General features: G+C 33.2%; 1 protein-coding gene across 3 annotated transcripts in view; it reads left to right on the forward strand.

Annotated features, from left to right (window-relative positions):
- Nucleotides 1-18,650, forward strand: part of PRKACB (protein kinase cAMP-activated catalytic subunit beta) — a 126,360-nt gene that overhangs the window by 72,819 nt on the left and 34,891 nt on the right. For all 3 annotated transcript variants that reach the window (XM_042952403.1, XM_042952402.1, XM_042952404.1), the window contains 2 exons: nucleotides 15,388-15,449; nucleotides 17,629-17,757. In XM_042952403.1, coding sequence (XP_042808337.1) covers nucleotides 15,388-15,449; nucleotides 17,629-17,757 — 191 coding nt within the window. The remainder of the gene's footprint in view (nucleotides 1-15,387; nucleotides 15,450-17,628; nucleotides 17,758-18,650) is intronic.

Raw genomic sequence — 18,650 nt, forward strand, 5'->3', positions numbered from 1 at the left:
AATCTGATGTTTACTAGTGATATCTCATGCTGGGCAGTTATGCTTTGCTTCTAGGGGCTTTTCTTTTTTAAACAAAAGAAAGCTATTTTCATTTTCTGTGTGCTGCATGTTCCAGTGTATGTGTTTACACCATCGGTTCTTCCACCTCTAGAGATTAGCATAACTCCCTTTGCTGTTGGATTGTTGTTTTGAGCAATATGTTTTGGAAAGGTTGGTTTTCATCATGAGTGGTAAGTATGCTCTCGGAGCCACTGCAGCTATATTTTTTTAGAAATATTTAACTATACGAGGGAAAAATATTTTCTAAAGGGGCAATTGTAAAGCCAGAGCTACAGTGAATTACATTTTCTATTGATGCTTTTGCATTTTGGCATTATAGTAATTTGTTTTTAAAATCCATTGAGAACTGTGAACAAGTAAAACCACTATTAATAGTCGATACCAATAATCATTTTCTAATTTTCTTTATGGTTTGATTTATTGTATTCATTAAATACTGTTGTTACTAATTGTGTTATAAATTAGTGAGTAAAAGACCCACCGTGATAAGGGAGGAATTTCTTTTTATTATCTGATCCTGAAGATAATTGAACTTTCCATTTATTGGCTTTGTCATTCTAATGTTAAGTCTTGTTAGCTTCTTTTTTATTACATTAAAAAAAACCCTAGTCTTGAATAAGATGCTGCCAGAATTTTGTTGGTTTACTGGTTGCTTTTAACTACAGTTCTTTGAGAAATAGAGATTTAATGATGAAATAAATATGTGCATTTTGGTTTTAGAGGCTTTATTAAAATTTTTCAGAGATACTTTTTTGGGGGAAATAATTTGTTAGAATAAGTACTTTCATGATCATTAGTTTCCTTTTATGTTTTTATAATGTGACTTATTTTTTTGAAACATTTCCAAAAATGCTTTTTGAGAAAATATCTTACAGTATATACTGCAGTTTATCATAGGGTGAGAGCTGTTCACTTTAAGCCAAACCTGCAGCTAAAAATAGATATCCTGTTGTTAGAGTGAGAAATATTTGCTTACAGCATAATTCATTAGCATCTTTTTGCTTAACTAAAGAGGATATTTATAAGTTAACCCTTGAATTGAAGACATTTTTAGGAAAACTGTTATATTATTTTTCTTATAACGTAACAGTCTATAATTTACACTTAAAAGATTTGGAATTGGAATCCAGAACCTGAGAGAGTTGGATTTTTGCTATATAAGGATAGAATTCAAAACAGATGTACCTTTTCTTCCATAAATGAAGATCACCTCATTACTGCCAGTAAATATTCTTTTCTCCTGTTTCCATATAACATAAGCCTCTTCCACACTGTTAAGTATTTGTTTGTGAAATGATGTTAGACATTAATGGACGTTTTTATATGCAAGACATTAAGAATTGTTATTGTTATTTTCCTGTTATTTTCCTGTTAGTAGACAGATCCTTCTGAATTAGTGTTTTAAATTTGGGCTAATATTTACAAAATTAACATGTTAACATTTCTTAGGATTTCTATGGGTATCAAAATTGAATATGCCTGGTTTTCATACTTTAAATATTAGATTTCTTTGACTCTGGCCAATGCGTGTTTTCTCTTTGAAAGTTCGGTATAAAACAGAATTTTTAGGTAGCCACTGTGGTGTTCTAGAGGTTTTACAGTTGGATGTATTGGTTGTAGCTGAAGAAGATTGTTGCTGCTTCTCTATTGCTTTATTTCTCTTCGAAGAATCTATGGATTATTCAGGTAGTATTTGATACACTTGGCCATATTGGCTTGTCTAACACAGGAATCATAGTAATCACAATTAGACATTCTGACTTTTCAGTATTGTCCAATTTCAACTAATTTTACTCCTGTCATAAGTGGTTACAAGCCTTAGCCATCAAAAGGTGGAAAATTACAAATGAAGTGTGATTTTATTTGTAAAAATAAGCAAATGTTAGACTTTTTCATCTGAGTTTATAGCCATACATGTGGTATTTATGTGCACGTGGTATTTTTCTAGTTAAAAAGCTACTCTTTTTCTCCTTCCTGCCTATTAAGTGTTAGGTTTCTCAGAGAATCTATCTTTGGACCTCTCTTAATGCTATATTCTCTCTGAATGATCTCATCCATGCCCACATCTTCAGATGTTACCTGAACATTCAGTTCAAAAGTGAATTTTCTTTCTATCCCAAATCTATTCCTTTTTCATTGATCCTGATTTCTGTTAATAATCCCAGACCCACACAGGAATTTAAAACAGAAACCTTGTAGTCATTCCTAACTTGTTTTTAACCCACCCCAGGCATGCACTCAGCCATTAACTTCTATTGATTCTACATCAGAAATGTCTCGGAAATCACTCAATTTTCTCTAGTCTCACTAACACTGGGAATGCCTAAGATTAGGTATTCTGTATATTCTCAGCCCTATTGCAGTAACTGCTTCACTCGTTTCTCAGCTTCCAGTTTTATATCCCTCCAGACCACTTAATGTGCTGCCATTTTTTAAATGCCAGTATGCCCATTTCATAACCCAACATGAAAACTTTCAGTTATTCCTTATTGTATCTAATATCAAGGTTAAACTCCTTAAAGTAAGGCATGTAAGATCAGTTACCTACCATTCTGGCTTTATCTGCATCTCTTTCATAAAGTTCTGATCTAGCTATACTACATATTATTCCCTGCTACCTTTTCATATGTATGTATTTTATCATAAAAATTATGAAAACCAGCTATGCTTTTCAAATGCCTTCATCATTGACTCTGTAGAGTTAGGTGATTCCCCTATACTCCCAAAACAATTTTTGTATTATACTGAAGTTCTATCCTGGCATGTCAGTTTCCAGTCTCCAAACTTTGAACTCCTTCAGTAGAGGGTAGTGGTGCTGAGTTCATCTATGTGTTTCCCATAGTTTACCCCTATGCACCAAACATAGTAATGAATTCATAGATTCTTGTAGAATAAACGAATGACTAAAAACTACCCATATTTGAGTACTTTTCTTACGTTATCAATGAAAAATACCAGTCATGTATTTTAATTTTTGGTTCATATGCTTATCAGAATATAACTAGCACCCTTATTCCAAAATTCCAGATGAGAACTCTTATTGGCCTAGCTCCAGTGGAGAGCAAATCTCTGAAGAAGCTTACCCTACTATGAATGACAGGAAAGTTACAGAATTGATCACAAACATTTACTTAACTCCCCTTTCTAGGTCTATATTTTCTAGATTAAAAATATAAGGACACAAAACTGGAAAATCAGTGTATCAGTTTTGATTTTAAGAAAGTGTACTTGCCCAGAAATGTGCACTATCAGATTAAAGATCAGACACCAAAGTCTAAGTGACAGTTTTACTTTGAGGAGCTTGCCTTCATGGAAAATAAGTAGATAGTAGTTTCACTCTCACTAACTTGGAGGGATGGATGAAGCTTACAAGAAAGAGACTTGTGGAGATGAGTAGAAGATCCAACACTTGTGATTACTTTCGTTTTAAAACTGTCTGGACATCCAAGAATTTGTTAGACTATTCCAAGTTGAAAACGTGGCTATTCTACTTCCAGATATAACAGGGCTCTTCCCTGACTTGGTAGGTATCACCACCGGCCAGATACCCTGTAGTCCTAGCTCCACTCCCATTTCTGAAAGTCCCTGTATTATTTAACTGATAATATGAATATGTACCAATTAAAATATCTGAGAAGTTGATTCTAACACTCTCAAAATAGGAGGTGAGAAAAACTACCTTATTTGGGTGTATTTGTAAAGTTTTTAAAAAAAAATTTTTTTTAACGTTTATTTATTTTTGAGACAGAGACAGAGCATGAACAGGGGAGGGGCTGAGAGAGAGGGAGACACAGAATCTGAAACAGGCTCCAGGCTCTGAGCTGTCAGCCCAGAGCCCAACGCGGGGCTTGAACTCACGGACCGTGAGATCATGACCTGAGCCGAAGTCGGAAGCTTAACCGACCGAGCCACCCAGGTGCCCCAAAGTTTTAAAAGGTTTCTCATTGTTTAAAAATGGATAAACAAGAAAAGCAACAATATGGAGCCTATGAAAGATTATGCATCACTTAAGGATAAATCACAGACTTCAGGAGGAAAAGAGTGAACTTATATTTTGAAAATATTTGTGGGAAGGGTTTAAAAATAAGAAACTATAGGTAGTCTGTGTTCAATTCTTAAAAATTCCAAGTGAACATGAATCTGTGTTTACTTGAATGATAAAAGAAAGAGAGAGAGACTAGGATGAAAAGAACTGGCTGAGAGGCAGGAACAGAAAAGGAATACTAATGATATGATAAGGGATGGTTATAAGAAGATGAACCTGGTATTTGCAGAACATAAAGCTGCCTTAGAAGCATTAAAAAGCAAAATAATCACTGCAGGAAAGTAAATTAATGATATGAAGAACTAGCTTGATAAATCCTACTAGAATGTCAGGGGAACGGACAAGATAAAAGTTATGAAATAAAAAGTATGTCAGATAAAAGTAGGAAACTCTACATTGAACGAATAGCATTCCTTCAGAACAGATGATGACTAATAAAACAGGAGCAATAATAAAAAATATGATTGAGGAAAACTCCTTAGTTGGAAAAAAACTCTGAATCTGTAGACTCAAAGAGCTCATTGTATTTTGACAAAGATTAACACAAACACCAACACCCAAATATATCCCTTTTTTTAAAAAAGCTTATTTCCTTATTTTAAGAGAGAGAGAGCACAAGAGGGAGAGGGGGCGCAGAGAAAGAGAGGAAACAGAGAATCCCAAGCAGGCTCCACGCTGCCAGCACAGAGCCCAATGTGAAGCTTGAATTCACAAACCGTGAGATCATAACCTGAGCTGAAACCAAGAGTCTGATGCTCAACCGACTGAGCCACCCAGGTGCCCCAATACCTGAATACATCCTGATAGGAGTTTTGAATTTCTAAGGTAAAAAGCTCTACAAACATCTAGCTATCTTTGCATCTTACAACTTAACACAAAACTTGTCTTATAAAGAAAAAAAATCCAAACAGATCAAATCATTTGAAAAGCTTTCTAGAGCAAAGATTAATGAAGACACAAGAGTATCTAGAAATGCTGAATAAAATGTATCAAGCATCCCTTGAAATGAATATCTGAATTTACAAGAATATAATAGAAACCCTCAGTGTACAGAAAGTGAAGTGGTAAATGAAAATCTTAGGTGTAAGGGGAAGCATACTTTGACTACCCTGAGGAGATTTTCATTCCTTGGCTAGCCAAAGGGCTTTCATTTTAAATGGCCTCACCGAGACAGAAGACAATTTATTAGATCCATGCATCTTAGGATTTCTTAGACCCCTATGTAAAGCCAGGATCCTCAAAGGATTGTAACCTCAGTGAAAGCATAGTTGAGAAAATAAAACCTCTCCACTGACACAGGGCAAAAATAAGGAAGCTTGTATTTCTTGGCCTAGATTCCTGGGGACTTGGGAGGAATGTGTGTATGTGTGTGGGATGCCTCTCCTGAGAGTTTGTAATCAACTGCTTCTCCAGTAAATTTCACATTTTAATCTGTATTAATTATGTGGTTTAAGAATCACCAATAAAATAAAATAAAATTATTGTGGCAGTCCCAGGCTAGTAACATCCACGGGATGCCAGGCAGAAGCTAATACAAAACATATTCCCAAGTCAAACCCTGCAGGTTTATCATAGATAAAGCCCAACTGAACTTTAAATTCACAATCCAGGGATGCCTGGGTGGCTCAGTCGGTTAAGTGTCCGACTTCGGCTTAGGTCATGATCTCAAGGCTCATGAGTTCAAGCCCCTCATCGGGCTCTGTGCTGACAGCTCAGAGCCTGGAGCCTGCTTTGGATTCTGTCTCCATCTCTTTCTGTCCCTCTCCAGCTCATGCTCTCTCTCTCTCTCTCTTTCTTTCAAAAATAAATGAACGTTAAAAAAATTAAACATAAATTCACAATCCAAAATCAAAATAGATACACACACATCTACTATAAACAATATTCAGCAAATACAACAGGATTAGACCTTTCCAAGAATGTCAAGAGGTAGAATTGTCACAGACTACCATTTAAAATTAATAATCACACAAAAACATATATAAGAGAAAAAAGACCAGGCATCTCTAACAGAACCTCAAAACATATAAAACAAAATTGACCATTTAGAAGGAGAAATTGTAAATATGTAAGATTTATGGATATTTATAAAGAGTGTTATGCTAGTATAACTCATATAATCACCTAGTAACGGGGGAATACACAGAAATGTATAGAACACTCAACTAAACATATTCAAGATATTTTAAAGAATTGACATATAGGCCATAGTCTCTGCCCACAAAGCAATTAAGTTTAATCAGTAAAAAAGACTAATTGAACAGATTAACAAACACACAAATATTATATTTAGGGATTACAAAAAGTCAAATAACTCACAGGTCAAGAATAAACTCATGAAGTTAAAATTCAGCTATCAATGAGAATTTGTGGGGTACAGCTAAAGTGGATTTAGAGACAAATTTTTAAATGCTTATGTTAGGAAAGGAGAAGGATATTAATGATGTAAGTACTCAAGTAAATAAGTAGAGAGAGCAAGGCAAGGTTAATCAAAGGAAGAAAAAGACTAAGGAAGACATGAGCAAAAACCAGTAGAATAGAAAATAAAAATCCATCAGAACCGAAGGTTAGTTCGTGGAAAAGACTTTTGAAAGAACTGATGAGAACTGTACCTATTTAAGATTTAATCATAATTAAAATCTTTTTTCAAAACTTAACAAAATTAGGACTGGGCAGTTTTCCAGTCAAGTTCTAGGAAATATTCAAAGAATGAAAATTTCAGTCTGGTACAAAATCTTTCAAAGAACTGAAAAAGAGGAGATACTCTTAAATTTATTTATTGAGTCAAGTAGAGCTTTACAAGTAAAGTATGGGAAAAGAAAATTAATTAGAAACATTGTCTCTGAGGTTAGGAACAGGAAACGGATGCTCATTGTCTGTTTCTGTACAATATTGAACTCTTAGTCATAACCTGCACAGTAAGTAAGGCAATAAAAAAATGGATGGAACAAAATTGTCATTATTCACAGATGATAGGTCTGCTTAGAGAATTCAAGAGAATCTACCAATGTTATTTTAGAATTAATAAGAGAGTTTGCCAGATACAGTAAGATCAATATATAAACATCAGTTATACATCAGTAATAAACAAATGGTAATTTTTAATACTTTTTGCTTTAATAAATTTTGCTTTTACAATAGCAACCCAAACTCTAAAGAACCTAGGACTAAATCTAATAAAACATAATAAGACTTTTAAGGAAAAAAATTATAAAATTTTACTGAGAGACATTTACCTAATCTTTAACAAGAAGATATGAATTCAGGGGCCCCTGGGTGGCTCAGTCGGTTAAACATCCGACGCTTGATTTCAGCTCAGGTCATGATCTCATGGTTCATGAGTTCAAGCTCCACATTGGGCTCTGTGCTGACATCGCAGAGCCTGCTTGGGATCCTCTCACTCTCTTTCTCTCTCTCTCCCTCTCTCTCTCTCTCTCTGTTTCTCTCTCTCTGTCTTCCTCTCTCTATGCCCCTCCCCTGCTGGTTCTCTCTCTCTCTCTCTCTCTGTCTCAAAAATAAATAAACATAAAAAGATATGATTTCATATCCATTATATTAGTGACACATTTTGTTGAGGGTATGGGTCATCAAAGATATGGTGGCAAAATAAACTTGCACAACATATATTGAGCCACTTACTGTATTACTGTGTGGTAAAGTTGAAAATGTACACACCCTATCAACTAGGGATCCACTCCCAGCTCTATACTGTCTGATAGCAAGACAGAATATTTTAATTCAGAACTGAATGGAAAATCCTTAGCATATGACTGTGATAGATACAATATTACTCTAAGAAAAAGTCTCTGAACAATTAGGGAAGTAAAGCACATTTCTTGAAAGAGCATTTTAAAGATTACTTGGGTTGTTTATGGCTAGAAATTTAGCTTAAGTTTTTATTACCTCATCCTGTCAGCATCCAGCTTCTCTAATCAAACATGACTTGGATGGCCAAGAAAATCCACAGCATCCCTAAATAGAGAGCAAGTTGGGAGAGAAAGCATGTACATAACATGAGCTGTGAATTAGTACACTATGTGGATTCATGGTATATTCATCTATGTACATATTAGTTAAATGAATTAATGTTTCTGTAATTTGATCATTTACATATATGTCTCACAAAAAATTATTTTGTTAACAGGTTAGTGAAAGTTAGTCAATTATACTGTTCACTTGTAACCAAGACTTGACAAAGAATTAACCAATAAAAAAAGTATAAGAAAAAGAAAGAGGAATAAAATAGATAATGCAATAGGAAATATAGTTTTAATTTTTTTTTTTTTTTTTTTTTTTTTTTTTACCGTTTATTTATTTTTGAGACAGAAAGAGATAGAGCATGAACGGGGGAGGGTCAGAGAGAGAGGGAGACACAGAATCTGAAACAGGCTCCAGGCTCCGAGCGGTCAGCACAGAGCCCGACGCGGGGCTCAAACTCACAGGCCGTGAGATCGTGACCTGAGCTGAAGTCGGATGCTTAGCCGACTGAGCCACCCAGGCGCCCCAGGAAATATAGTTTTTATCGCCTGTTAAATTTCCAAACACCCATTCATCTGTGATTTTGTGCAAGACCAAATGATATCTTAGAAAACAAAAGTAGGCCTAGTCCCATCCACTGAAATGTACAAATGCATTGCAGTAAAGTTATTTTTTATACTCACTATAAATTCTAAGATTATAGTGAACTTGCTCTGAGTGAACTTGCTTGAATATGGCGAAGCAAATAAAGCATCCCTTGAGCAAAGTGAACACACTGCTCTACACATTAAAGGGATAGAATATGATATTTTTTAACAGATTTCTAGAATAGGGTTTGGCTGGTTAAAAAAAAAAAAAAAAAATATATATATATATATATATATATATATATAAAGAATGTGTTGTAAGCCTTAGATAAAAACACTTTTGAATATGGATGCCCAAGTATTTTTCATTCTATTTCTATGTGTAAATATACTAATGAGCATATGGGTAGATACTTCTTGTGGGTATGTTATTTGATGTGTTATTTAATCTGTTTAACTTATTTATTCCTTTTGACCAAGCACGCAAATCATCAGAAGCATCTGGTAGGAAACCATTTTTTACAGAATAATTCTGTTGCTTTGTTGCTATAAATTGCATTTTTATTAGGTATTTTGTGGCAACTAGAATGTTTTATATTTAGTTTACTGAATATATTTGTAGTGCAGTGTATGTGTGTGGGGTTATTCTTAAAAAGAACCATTGTAGAGCTCTAAACAGGGGTGTGTTTGAAATAGGGGCGCCAGAACACAGACACTTAACTAGATTTACACTTTCCAGAGGTTTTGGAAGGGATTGTACTGTTCTGTTATTTGCTGATAGAACTTGGTGTTTTCATAGGTAATTAACCTCCGTTTCCATCATGTTCTGTGCTTTCTGATATATACCAAATAACTCTTAGACTAATGCTTTGATTAAGGTAAAGGAGGAAGATGAAAATAATTTAATTGCAGAGATCAGGAGGTCCATGAATTATAATCTAAAAAGTAAAAAGTTTTAAACTATTATTTCAAAAAAGGTATTAAGAAACTTACCACTCTTTATAGTACCTGATACGTTCTCCTTCCCTCGTAGGAGATTTTAGAGGAATAGCCCCCTCCCTTATTCCCTACATAGATAGCCATCAAAGTTTAAGCCCCAGGCCTCAAATCCCCACCATCACTGCTCTTTACTCCATCTGGCTCCCCTCTTCCTTAGCAAATGATCTTGCTTCTTGTTTTCCAGAACAAATAGGGTCTACCAATTGTGACTAACTCTGTTTACCCCCTTTCCTTCAGACACATTGAAAAGCATCACCCTGGCAAACAGTTACCCTCATGTTTGGGCACCTGCTTACCTACACACTTCACCCCTCACTGCTACAGGGCACTTATACCCTATCCTGCAGCTGTGCAAGTCAGTTGCCAATGCTGGGATAAACCATGATACTTCCTCCATACCTTATTATTATTTTAACATTTATTTATTATTGAGAGACAGAGAGAGACAGAGCATGAATATGGGAGGGGCAGAGAGAGGAAGAGACACAGAATCTGAAGCAGGCCCCAGGCTCTGAGCTGCCAGCACAGAGCCCCACGTGCGGCTCAGACTCACAAACTGAGACATCATGACCCAAGCCAAAGTCGGACGCCCAACCGACTGAGCACCCTTACTTCCTCCATACCTTTTTACACAAGATCATCCCAGCCTAGAATCCCTTCTTCCTCAACTTTATCTGGTAGAGGAACTCTGTCCTTAAGACTTAACATAATGCTGTGTCCTCTATGCCTTATTTTTACCTACCAATTTCCTCTTTTGAGCTCTTATAGTACCTTATGATTCCCTTAGTTGTAGTTTTTGTCATATTGCATTCTAATGTTTCATCTCTCTCCCCGTTAGCTTTTCACCTCTTTAACAATGTAAATATATGTGTTCTTTGTAGTGTTCCCAAAGTCTCGCTCAATTTCTGGCACCACAAAACAGTGCTCAATAAATGTTGTTAAAAAGATTGTTAAAACTGGCACCAAGGAAGTAAATGCCTGAAAGACACTAATGTCTTTCAAAAGGGAGTTAACAAAGTTTTGAAATTAATGTTGTTTTTCCTACAGTAGAGTTTCAAATACATAACACAAGTCCAGTGATGGTATTGCAATAGTTACAGGCTGTGTATTTCAATACATACACCACTTCACATTGTTAGCACTATTGCTCTGAGAGTTAAAAGTTTTTGTTAGTTGTTTTAAGAATTAGAATGGTATTGATTTTGACACTAAACAACAAGTACTGATTTTATTTCTTTAGCATTTAATTGTAAGATGTCCTATTTGAATATGTGCTGTCAAAATATTGAGTTTCTGTATTAATGTTCTATTTCTATACATAATATTCTGAGACAATGTATATAGGTGACTTCGTGCTAATATGTTGTTTTCATGAGCGTTATTTAATCATTGTTTAATTAATTTTTTTTTTTTGAATACAAGCTTGCTCCTCTTCAGAAGTATCTGGTAGGCAACTACTTTTTAATAAAACAAATGTTACCCTTCCAACTTTTTCTTTGGTTGTTTGCAAGTTGTTATGCTCCTCATAAGTTATATTTGTATAAAGTATACAGAGTTAATACAATATTTTAGTTGATGGACGAAATGGTTTAGCTTTATATTGAGTTTGGTCTATAGAAATGATTTATATTGCACTTTTTATGTGATATTTTAGAAACAACAAATATAGCACTGGAAAGTAGTGGGAGTTGTGCAGGGTAGCAGAAGAAAGATTAATACACACCACTTAAATTAGATAACCCAGATTAATGAATGGTTTTTTTAAATAAAATATACTGTTGTAAATTTTGAACAAAATAGCTACTATTTGAATATTTACCCCAGAGAGTTCATATTGTTTTGTTCTATTTTCTGTTTGTTTCTCTTTTCTTTTTTCTGACATACATTAAATAAAAGTTTAATAAAGCTGTGTTTTTATTGTAAAAGACGTGTTAGAGAGGGAGGTGACACTTCTCTCATTACGATAAACTAGAGAAATAAACATCTGGAGTAATTGTAATCTATAATAGTAATAGATTTCTAAACTCTTCTTGAAAAACATGAATGATAACCTCTTTTAAGCATTGGAAAATGGCATACTATAACATGCTCTTGTTATATAATAAGCAGTAATGTAGTATAGTTAACACAGAAACCAAAAGTGCCTGATAAATACATTTTCTAAATCTAATTAATGAAACATTCTTATTCATTGTAAAATTATCTGCATATTATGGAATAAAGATAAGCCATACTTGACTTTTTAATGAATTTTCCTAATGTTTAAAATGAACTTTGTAATCTAATTTTTAAATTATGTCCTGTGTATAAATATATTCAAAAACATTTTGAGGGTGATAAGAATTACATTTTTTGTACACTTGTGGAAACACGTAAAAATTGTCACTTTGTTTCTTCTTTCTTTATCTCATGAGTGTGGGTAAACATTCCTATTTGTAGGAATAGATTCCTGTGGTATGCTCATTTCTGCAGAATACAATGCAATCTCTAAATGATACAAATTGAAAAGAATATAAATTTATTTGGAAAATATATATATAATTGAAATATATACTCCTAGGAAGAAACTGATTTAATTTTTGGTGTGCCCTTTTCATTTTTTGTAGTACTTTATTGACTGTTACAGAACACAATATACTTGCAGAAAAATTCTTCATTGAGATCTTTTCCTAAGGAGAGTTATTAATCGCTGTAAGGTGCTTAGCTACCCATAATCGTGGAGCTAAGAAATACTAGGACCAATATTATAATTCAGATGTGCCAAGCTCCAAAACTTAGGGCTGTTTCAGGCTATCACAATGGTTTAAACTGTTAAATGTAGATATCGTATACATATTAGAGCACAATAAGAAAACCAAAATATTTAGAACTTCCAGTTCTAAAGTCTGGAAGTCTGGATTGAATGTGCTGCAGTGTTTGAATGTGGCTGTCTCTCCCACCACTTATTTTGTTAATTAGCTGCCAACACCTTATGTCAGTGGGTATAAATTTTTTAAACAACCAGAGAAAAACATTTAGAAAGTGAAATTCACCACTGTCTAAAAATAATAAAAACCAAAGCAAATACATGTGGTTCTAGATTGCCTATTGTTTTTAGAGTTATTCATAACCCAGCATATTGTGAAATATTTTATTTCTGGTGTTTGTATTTATAAGATGTATATTTTGGTTAACTTATATTTTTACAGAGTTAACTATGTTCATCTTTGCATCTGAGTAGTGCACATATAAACTAGAGATTTTCTGTGTGTATATATACTTACGTGATTAAAAAATGTTTCGAAAAGAGTTTGCTTCATGGAAGTATTTAATGACATTATAATTAATGCTTATCCTTACTCTAAAAGGGAATCTCCTTATTTGTTGAAATAATTCACAAAATTTAATAACTTTGATTCATACCTATTCTGATAATTTTCATGTAAGACCTTTTTGAGAACTGTTACTTCCTTTCTGTAACGTTACTTATCAGTGAACTTGGAACATTGATGAGTACAGAGAACATTTCAAAGAATTTCCTGAATATCCTATTAGCAAATGAAATTAAGTAGTGCCTGAAATTTTTTGTCTAGCTCATTCACCAAGTAGGGAAAAGGAAGTTTTCTTGCAGTACATGCACCATCTTTGGCCAATAACGCCAGTCCTTCCATTGACCAGTTACTTTTTTCTTAACTCCAGATCCACTTAGCAGGAAGTGACAGGAGAAGCTGAAATAGGATGTTGAGAATTTTTTTTTTCTTTCCCTGATTCTCTTGCTTGTCTCCAAATTATCTATACTCATGCAGGCATCTGGAGAGTTTATACTGCAACTTGATGTGTAAGTTCTAAAAATAGAAGATAACCAAAAACATTTTTCAAAGGAAATCAGATGTATATTTTGGGAATCACAAATTGTTGTTTCTTAAAAGCCACAGTTGCATTTATCAGGAAATTATGTTTTTAATTTATCATAGCTGTCATCTCTAAAGCAATGCCATTGCAAATATGTCTGCTCCATGCAAAAGAATACATAAATTAAATAAACACAATCTTACTTATAAAACCACTCTTCTTCAGTTGTAACTAGTACATTAACTTTTAGAAGTAGGATGGCCTGAACCATCCTAAACTCAAAATGTAAGACTTATCCACCCCCAAATCCACCCCCGGGAAGAATGAGATCATATCTGCATAATGAGGTACAATTATTTGATTCATTGTTTTGGTGGAGGAGATTTTCATACAATGGGGGAGAGTCTAATTTTAAAAATTATTTTTCTCAAATTTTCTAAAATAGGTATTTTGAGAGTATTTTACAGCAAAATACAGTGACAGTTTATATAAAGTAGTAAAATAATGTCTTCAGAAATGAACACTTTAGTGTCACTTAAAAACTAACGTCTGCTCTTGGTGCTTGTCATCACCATTTTGAAATCTCAAAACCCTTAGAATGCCAACAGCCTTTTTGGTTAGTAACAGTGTTTTGGCAATGTTCTTTTACAAAAGTGAAGGAGGAAATAATAACATATATCTTAAAATGCCTCACTTTAATACCAGTACATCATTAGAGACCTCATTAAAGAATTTATGAGCCTCTCACTTCCAATGTTTGGTCTTTTCTTCTTATCATCATCATCATCACTCTTAGTATTTCTGAAATAAATGCCAGGGTGCCACTCTAAGTTCATTTTGCCTAGCCTTTTACTATTTCAACACCATTTAAATTCTATTGTCTTCTTCATTTTTAGATTTAGATATCTGAGGAATACTCAGAACTTCCAAACAAAAAGAAATACTAAAATAAATACCTCTTGAATCACCAGGTTTTGCTCTCAGACCTAACTGTAAGAACAAGAATACATTTTGTTAATGCCATCTTATCTCTGGAATCCTTTTCCTATTTGTTTTTAAATGCCTGAAGTCATTTTGTAAACAGAAGTCATTATAAAAACTTCGTGGAAAGAAAATGAGAAAGAGGAAACCTTTTAAATGATTCGTCATTTAACAAATCTAAAACTTGAAACCACAGCTTGATAATGTGGCTGTTATTGATCACTAGATAAACATCTGGTTTTGAACGCTTTAGTGTACATTTTAGATTAGGCATTCAGGCATGTAGTTTTGTTCTAAATATAGAATGAGATTTTTTTAAGCTGTTTGAGTGTTTTGTTTTTGGTGTTTTGTTCTGTTTTTGTCTTTGGTGGCCATCCTTTATATGTAGCCTATGTTCTTCCCTTTTCTCTCTGCCTTCAGCAGAGAAAACACAAATCCAATAATATAAATCTTTATAAACCTGAAAACAGCCCTTCATCAAAGTCAGTTATTTTTGAAACTCCACAAATCAATGAGTTCACTTCATCAGATAGCTTCAACTTGTTACTTTTCACAGCTTTGTTAATATCACTGATGGCTTACTAGCAATCAGTATTTTGATCTACATTGATTTATAACTTTTTTATGTTACTTTCAGGTATGTTTTCAGGAACAGTGTTTTTATTATTAGATTTGAAATTATCAGAGTGATCTCCATATAAAATGGTATTAGAGATTCTCAGAAATTTAAGAAAATATTTGCTTCTTATTTACAGAAACTAAATAGCTCTCTAGTTTATCATGGTTATGAATACATATTTCATGGCAACAAAAGTTGACATAAGTCTGTATTTTTAAAGTATATTTACATGTAATATAAATATTCTTACAAGACAAAATTTGTTTGTTTTTTTAATCTATTTTCAGTGAAAGAGTTTCTAGCCAAAGCCAAAGAAGACTTTCTTAAAAAATGGGAAAATCCTACTCCGGTAAGGAATATTTAAAATTTTCTACGATTTAAAAGTCCTATGTAAAATCATGATTCTTGCCCAAGTAATTTACTAGTTTAGAAACTTTAAAGTAGCATTAAACTTTCAAGTTGCATTTTAAAAAGTGAGCTTAACATGGGAGTTTTGCCATAATATTATCATAACATTATGTTTTGATTTGCTAACTAATAATTTTATATATACCTAAATTGGAGGAGGAACTAATTTCCATTATAATATCTAATTACAAATTTTGATACTAATTACAAGCTGCTACAAACTCTTGATATTTGTTAATATTATAGCAATTTTGATTTGTGCCTTTGATAGCATATTTGTTATCTTTATTAATTACCACAAACGGATACTATTGTGCAGTTTCAAATCCTTAATCACAAATACTTGGCTATTGGCAACATACCAAATACACAGAGATCCTTTTTCATAAACATTGGATGAGGTAAATTCTACATAAATACTTTTAGATTGTAGCTGAGATCTAAAAACTGTGTATAAAAAGAGCCATTTATATTTGCCAAAAAATCTTTTTGAAGTTATAAATAATTAATGAACTTTAATAACAGATTCAATTTCGAACACCTATTTTCCTACCACAAAAATCTTTATTTCAGATGTCTTTCTCACTAAAAAATATTTAATTCTGAATATTATGTTTTAGGAAGATACCATCATTAAGAGTAAGAGCATGATCTGTAATTTAAAACATAGTCACTCTAGTGATCACAAAAAGTTAGGCATTATCTAACATGAAACATTTAAGAGAGGTGAGGAAAATGGCACATTTGTATGAAAAGCATTAATAACTAGCAAAATGGGATGTTCTGTTTTTTGTCTATTACTTAAGTCAGTTTCCATTACTTAGTTGGGGACTATATTAAACGTTTCAATCTGTTTTGCTAAAACCAAAAAATGAAGCATTAATCCCTAAAATTGAATAATTCAACCAGAATTACAAGGTTTTTTTTTCTTTCTACACTGATATAGAATCTCATAGCAATTTAAAATCATTAGCATTTTGAAATTAAAATTTAATGGAAACAAGTTTTATAAGTAAAAACTTAGAGCTGCTTGCTCTCTCTGTAATGATTCAGCAAGAAGCTCTGCTATGTCTCCAAAGGCAAGCTTTGATTTGCAATAGAGATTAAATCCAGCTATAGTGAACTGCAGTAACTATCCAGATTCCTTGCTTATGTAAGAATCATATTGCATCACATTTTTCTCAAGCTAAACACTGTACAGACTGTGTACAGTGCACACATATTTTTTTCCAGGATTTTCATGGAGATCTTTATAATGAAAACCTATTAAACAAATGGGGCAGCAGTTACTACTTGTGGCTATTTAGCACATAATTTCTTCCTAGTAATTTTCATTTTGTTGTGGCAGCAACAAATTCAATAGATTGATGCCTCCAATTCTTTTCTTCTATGCTATAGTCAAAGCCAAACAAAGATGTTTGCTCATAACAAAGCATCTATTGAAGGAGAAAAAGAGACTGATTATTGTTCTGGGACTCTGACTTTTGGTTATCTTGTGGGAATAAGGAACTCTTCTTTCCTTATTATTATATTTTAGGTAATACTGGGTTATTATAACATCAGAGAGAGAGAGAGCCATTAGGATCTTTCATGCTATTATTATCTAGTCCTATAAGCTTGTACAAAGGTATAAATGAAGTAAAGTAGTGCTTTCTTCAGAGGTAACTCCAGAGAAAGGACTCTGATCCCTCAGTTTATCTGTTCATTAGAATTATTTGTGAGTACACTGAGACCGTTTGGCATCTACGATTGCCTTTGTCAGTTTGTAATTATTAAAATACGGAACTAATACTAAGAGTCTAATACTAGGAATTCATATTGGAATTCATTATCATCCGTAGTACTAATTTCAGCTTAGGCTCTTATTTCCTCCCTGATATTATGTAATGCTTTGTTTTACAATATAATCTCTTTTCAAATATTAAGATTCTTTTTTTATTCAAAGGGAAAAATAGAACCAATAACCTGGGATCTCAGTAGTCTCTTTGTATTGTTTTTAAATGGATAGTTTTAAATTAAATTATCTCTTCTGATTATATATAACTAAATCTGTGATAGTCACCATAGTCTTATGAGAATTTCTAATTTTAAAGTTTCTTTTATTTTTCATGTATTTGTAGAATAATGCCGGGCTGGAGGATTTTGAAAGGAAAAAAACCCTTGGAACAGGTTCATTTGGAAGAGTCATGTTGGTGAAACATAAAGTCACTGAACAGTATTATGCCATGAAGATCTTAGATAAGCAGAAGGTTAGTGCATTTGTTATTATTTACCTGACAGGTAAACTTCAGTTTTATCAGCTAGATTATTAAACAGATGCAATATACCGACTTTCCATTGATATCTTCAGATAATTTTATTGTTGCAGTTAATTTTCATTATTATTTCTTGTCTGTAAGATACATAGTTAATAGTTAAGTATATGGGGATACATTATTATTTCAATAATTACATATATAATAGGTATGTGTATGTTTACTAACAAAATCTTGAATTCAACATGTAAAGAACAGGTATCTCTACTACCTTTCACCTTGTGGAAAATGCAGGGATCAGGTGTGCTTGACCTTTAGAGTGAGGAAACAGAAATTTAGTGATTTTATTTTGTGACTTATTTTAATCAACAGTAGAAGCACTTTAGTATGATTGAGTTTGTTTAATTTAAAATGTCAGTTAAAGCAGAGAAAAAGTTGGAATCCTAATACTATAAAAAATATCAAATGATTGGGGCACCTGGGTGGCTTAGTCAGTTGAGCATCCGACTTTGGCTCAGGTCATGATCTTGCGGTCTGTGAGTTCGAGCCCCGCATCAGGCTCTGTGCTGACAGCTCAGAGCCTAGACCCTGCCTCAGATTCTGTGTCTCCCTCTCTCTCTGCCCCTCCCCCTCTTGTACTCTGTCTCTCTCTCTCTCTCTGTCAAAAATAAATAAGCATTAAAAAAATAAATCAAATGATTATGTTGTACACCTGAAACTAATATGTTAGATGTCAATTAAATCATTTTGAAAAATCAATTTTTAAGTATTTATCACATATTGATGTGTCTAATGAATCAGGAGGTCTGAAGATAGTTATGCTTTAAATATTAAGCTTTTATTTTCCTGATAATCACTTAGGATGAAGGGAACATAAAAGATGAATG

Source organism: Panthera leo, chromosome C1 (genome assembly GCF_018350215.1).
Source record: "Panthera leo isolate Ple1 chromosome C1, P.leo_Ple1_pat1.1, whole genome shotgun sequence".
NCBI classification, from domain to species: Eukaryota; Metazoa; Chordata; class Mammalia; order Carnivora; family Felidae; genus Panthera; species Panthera leo.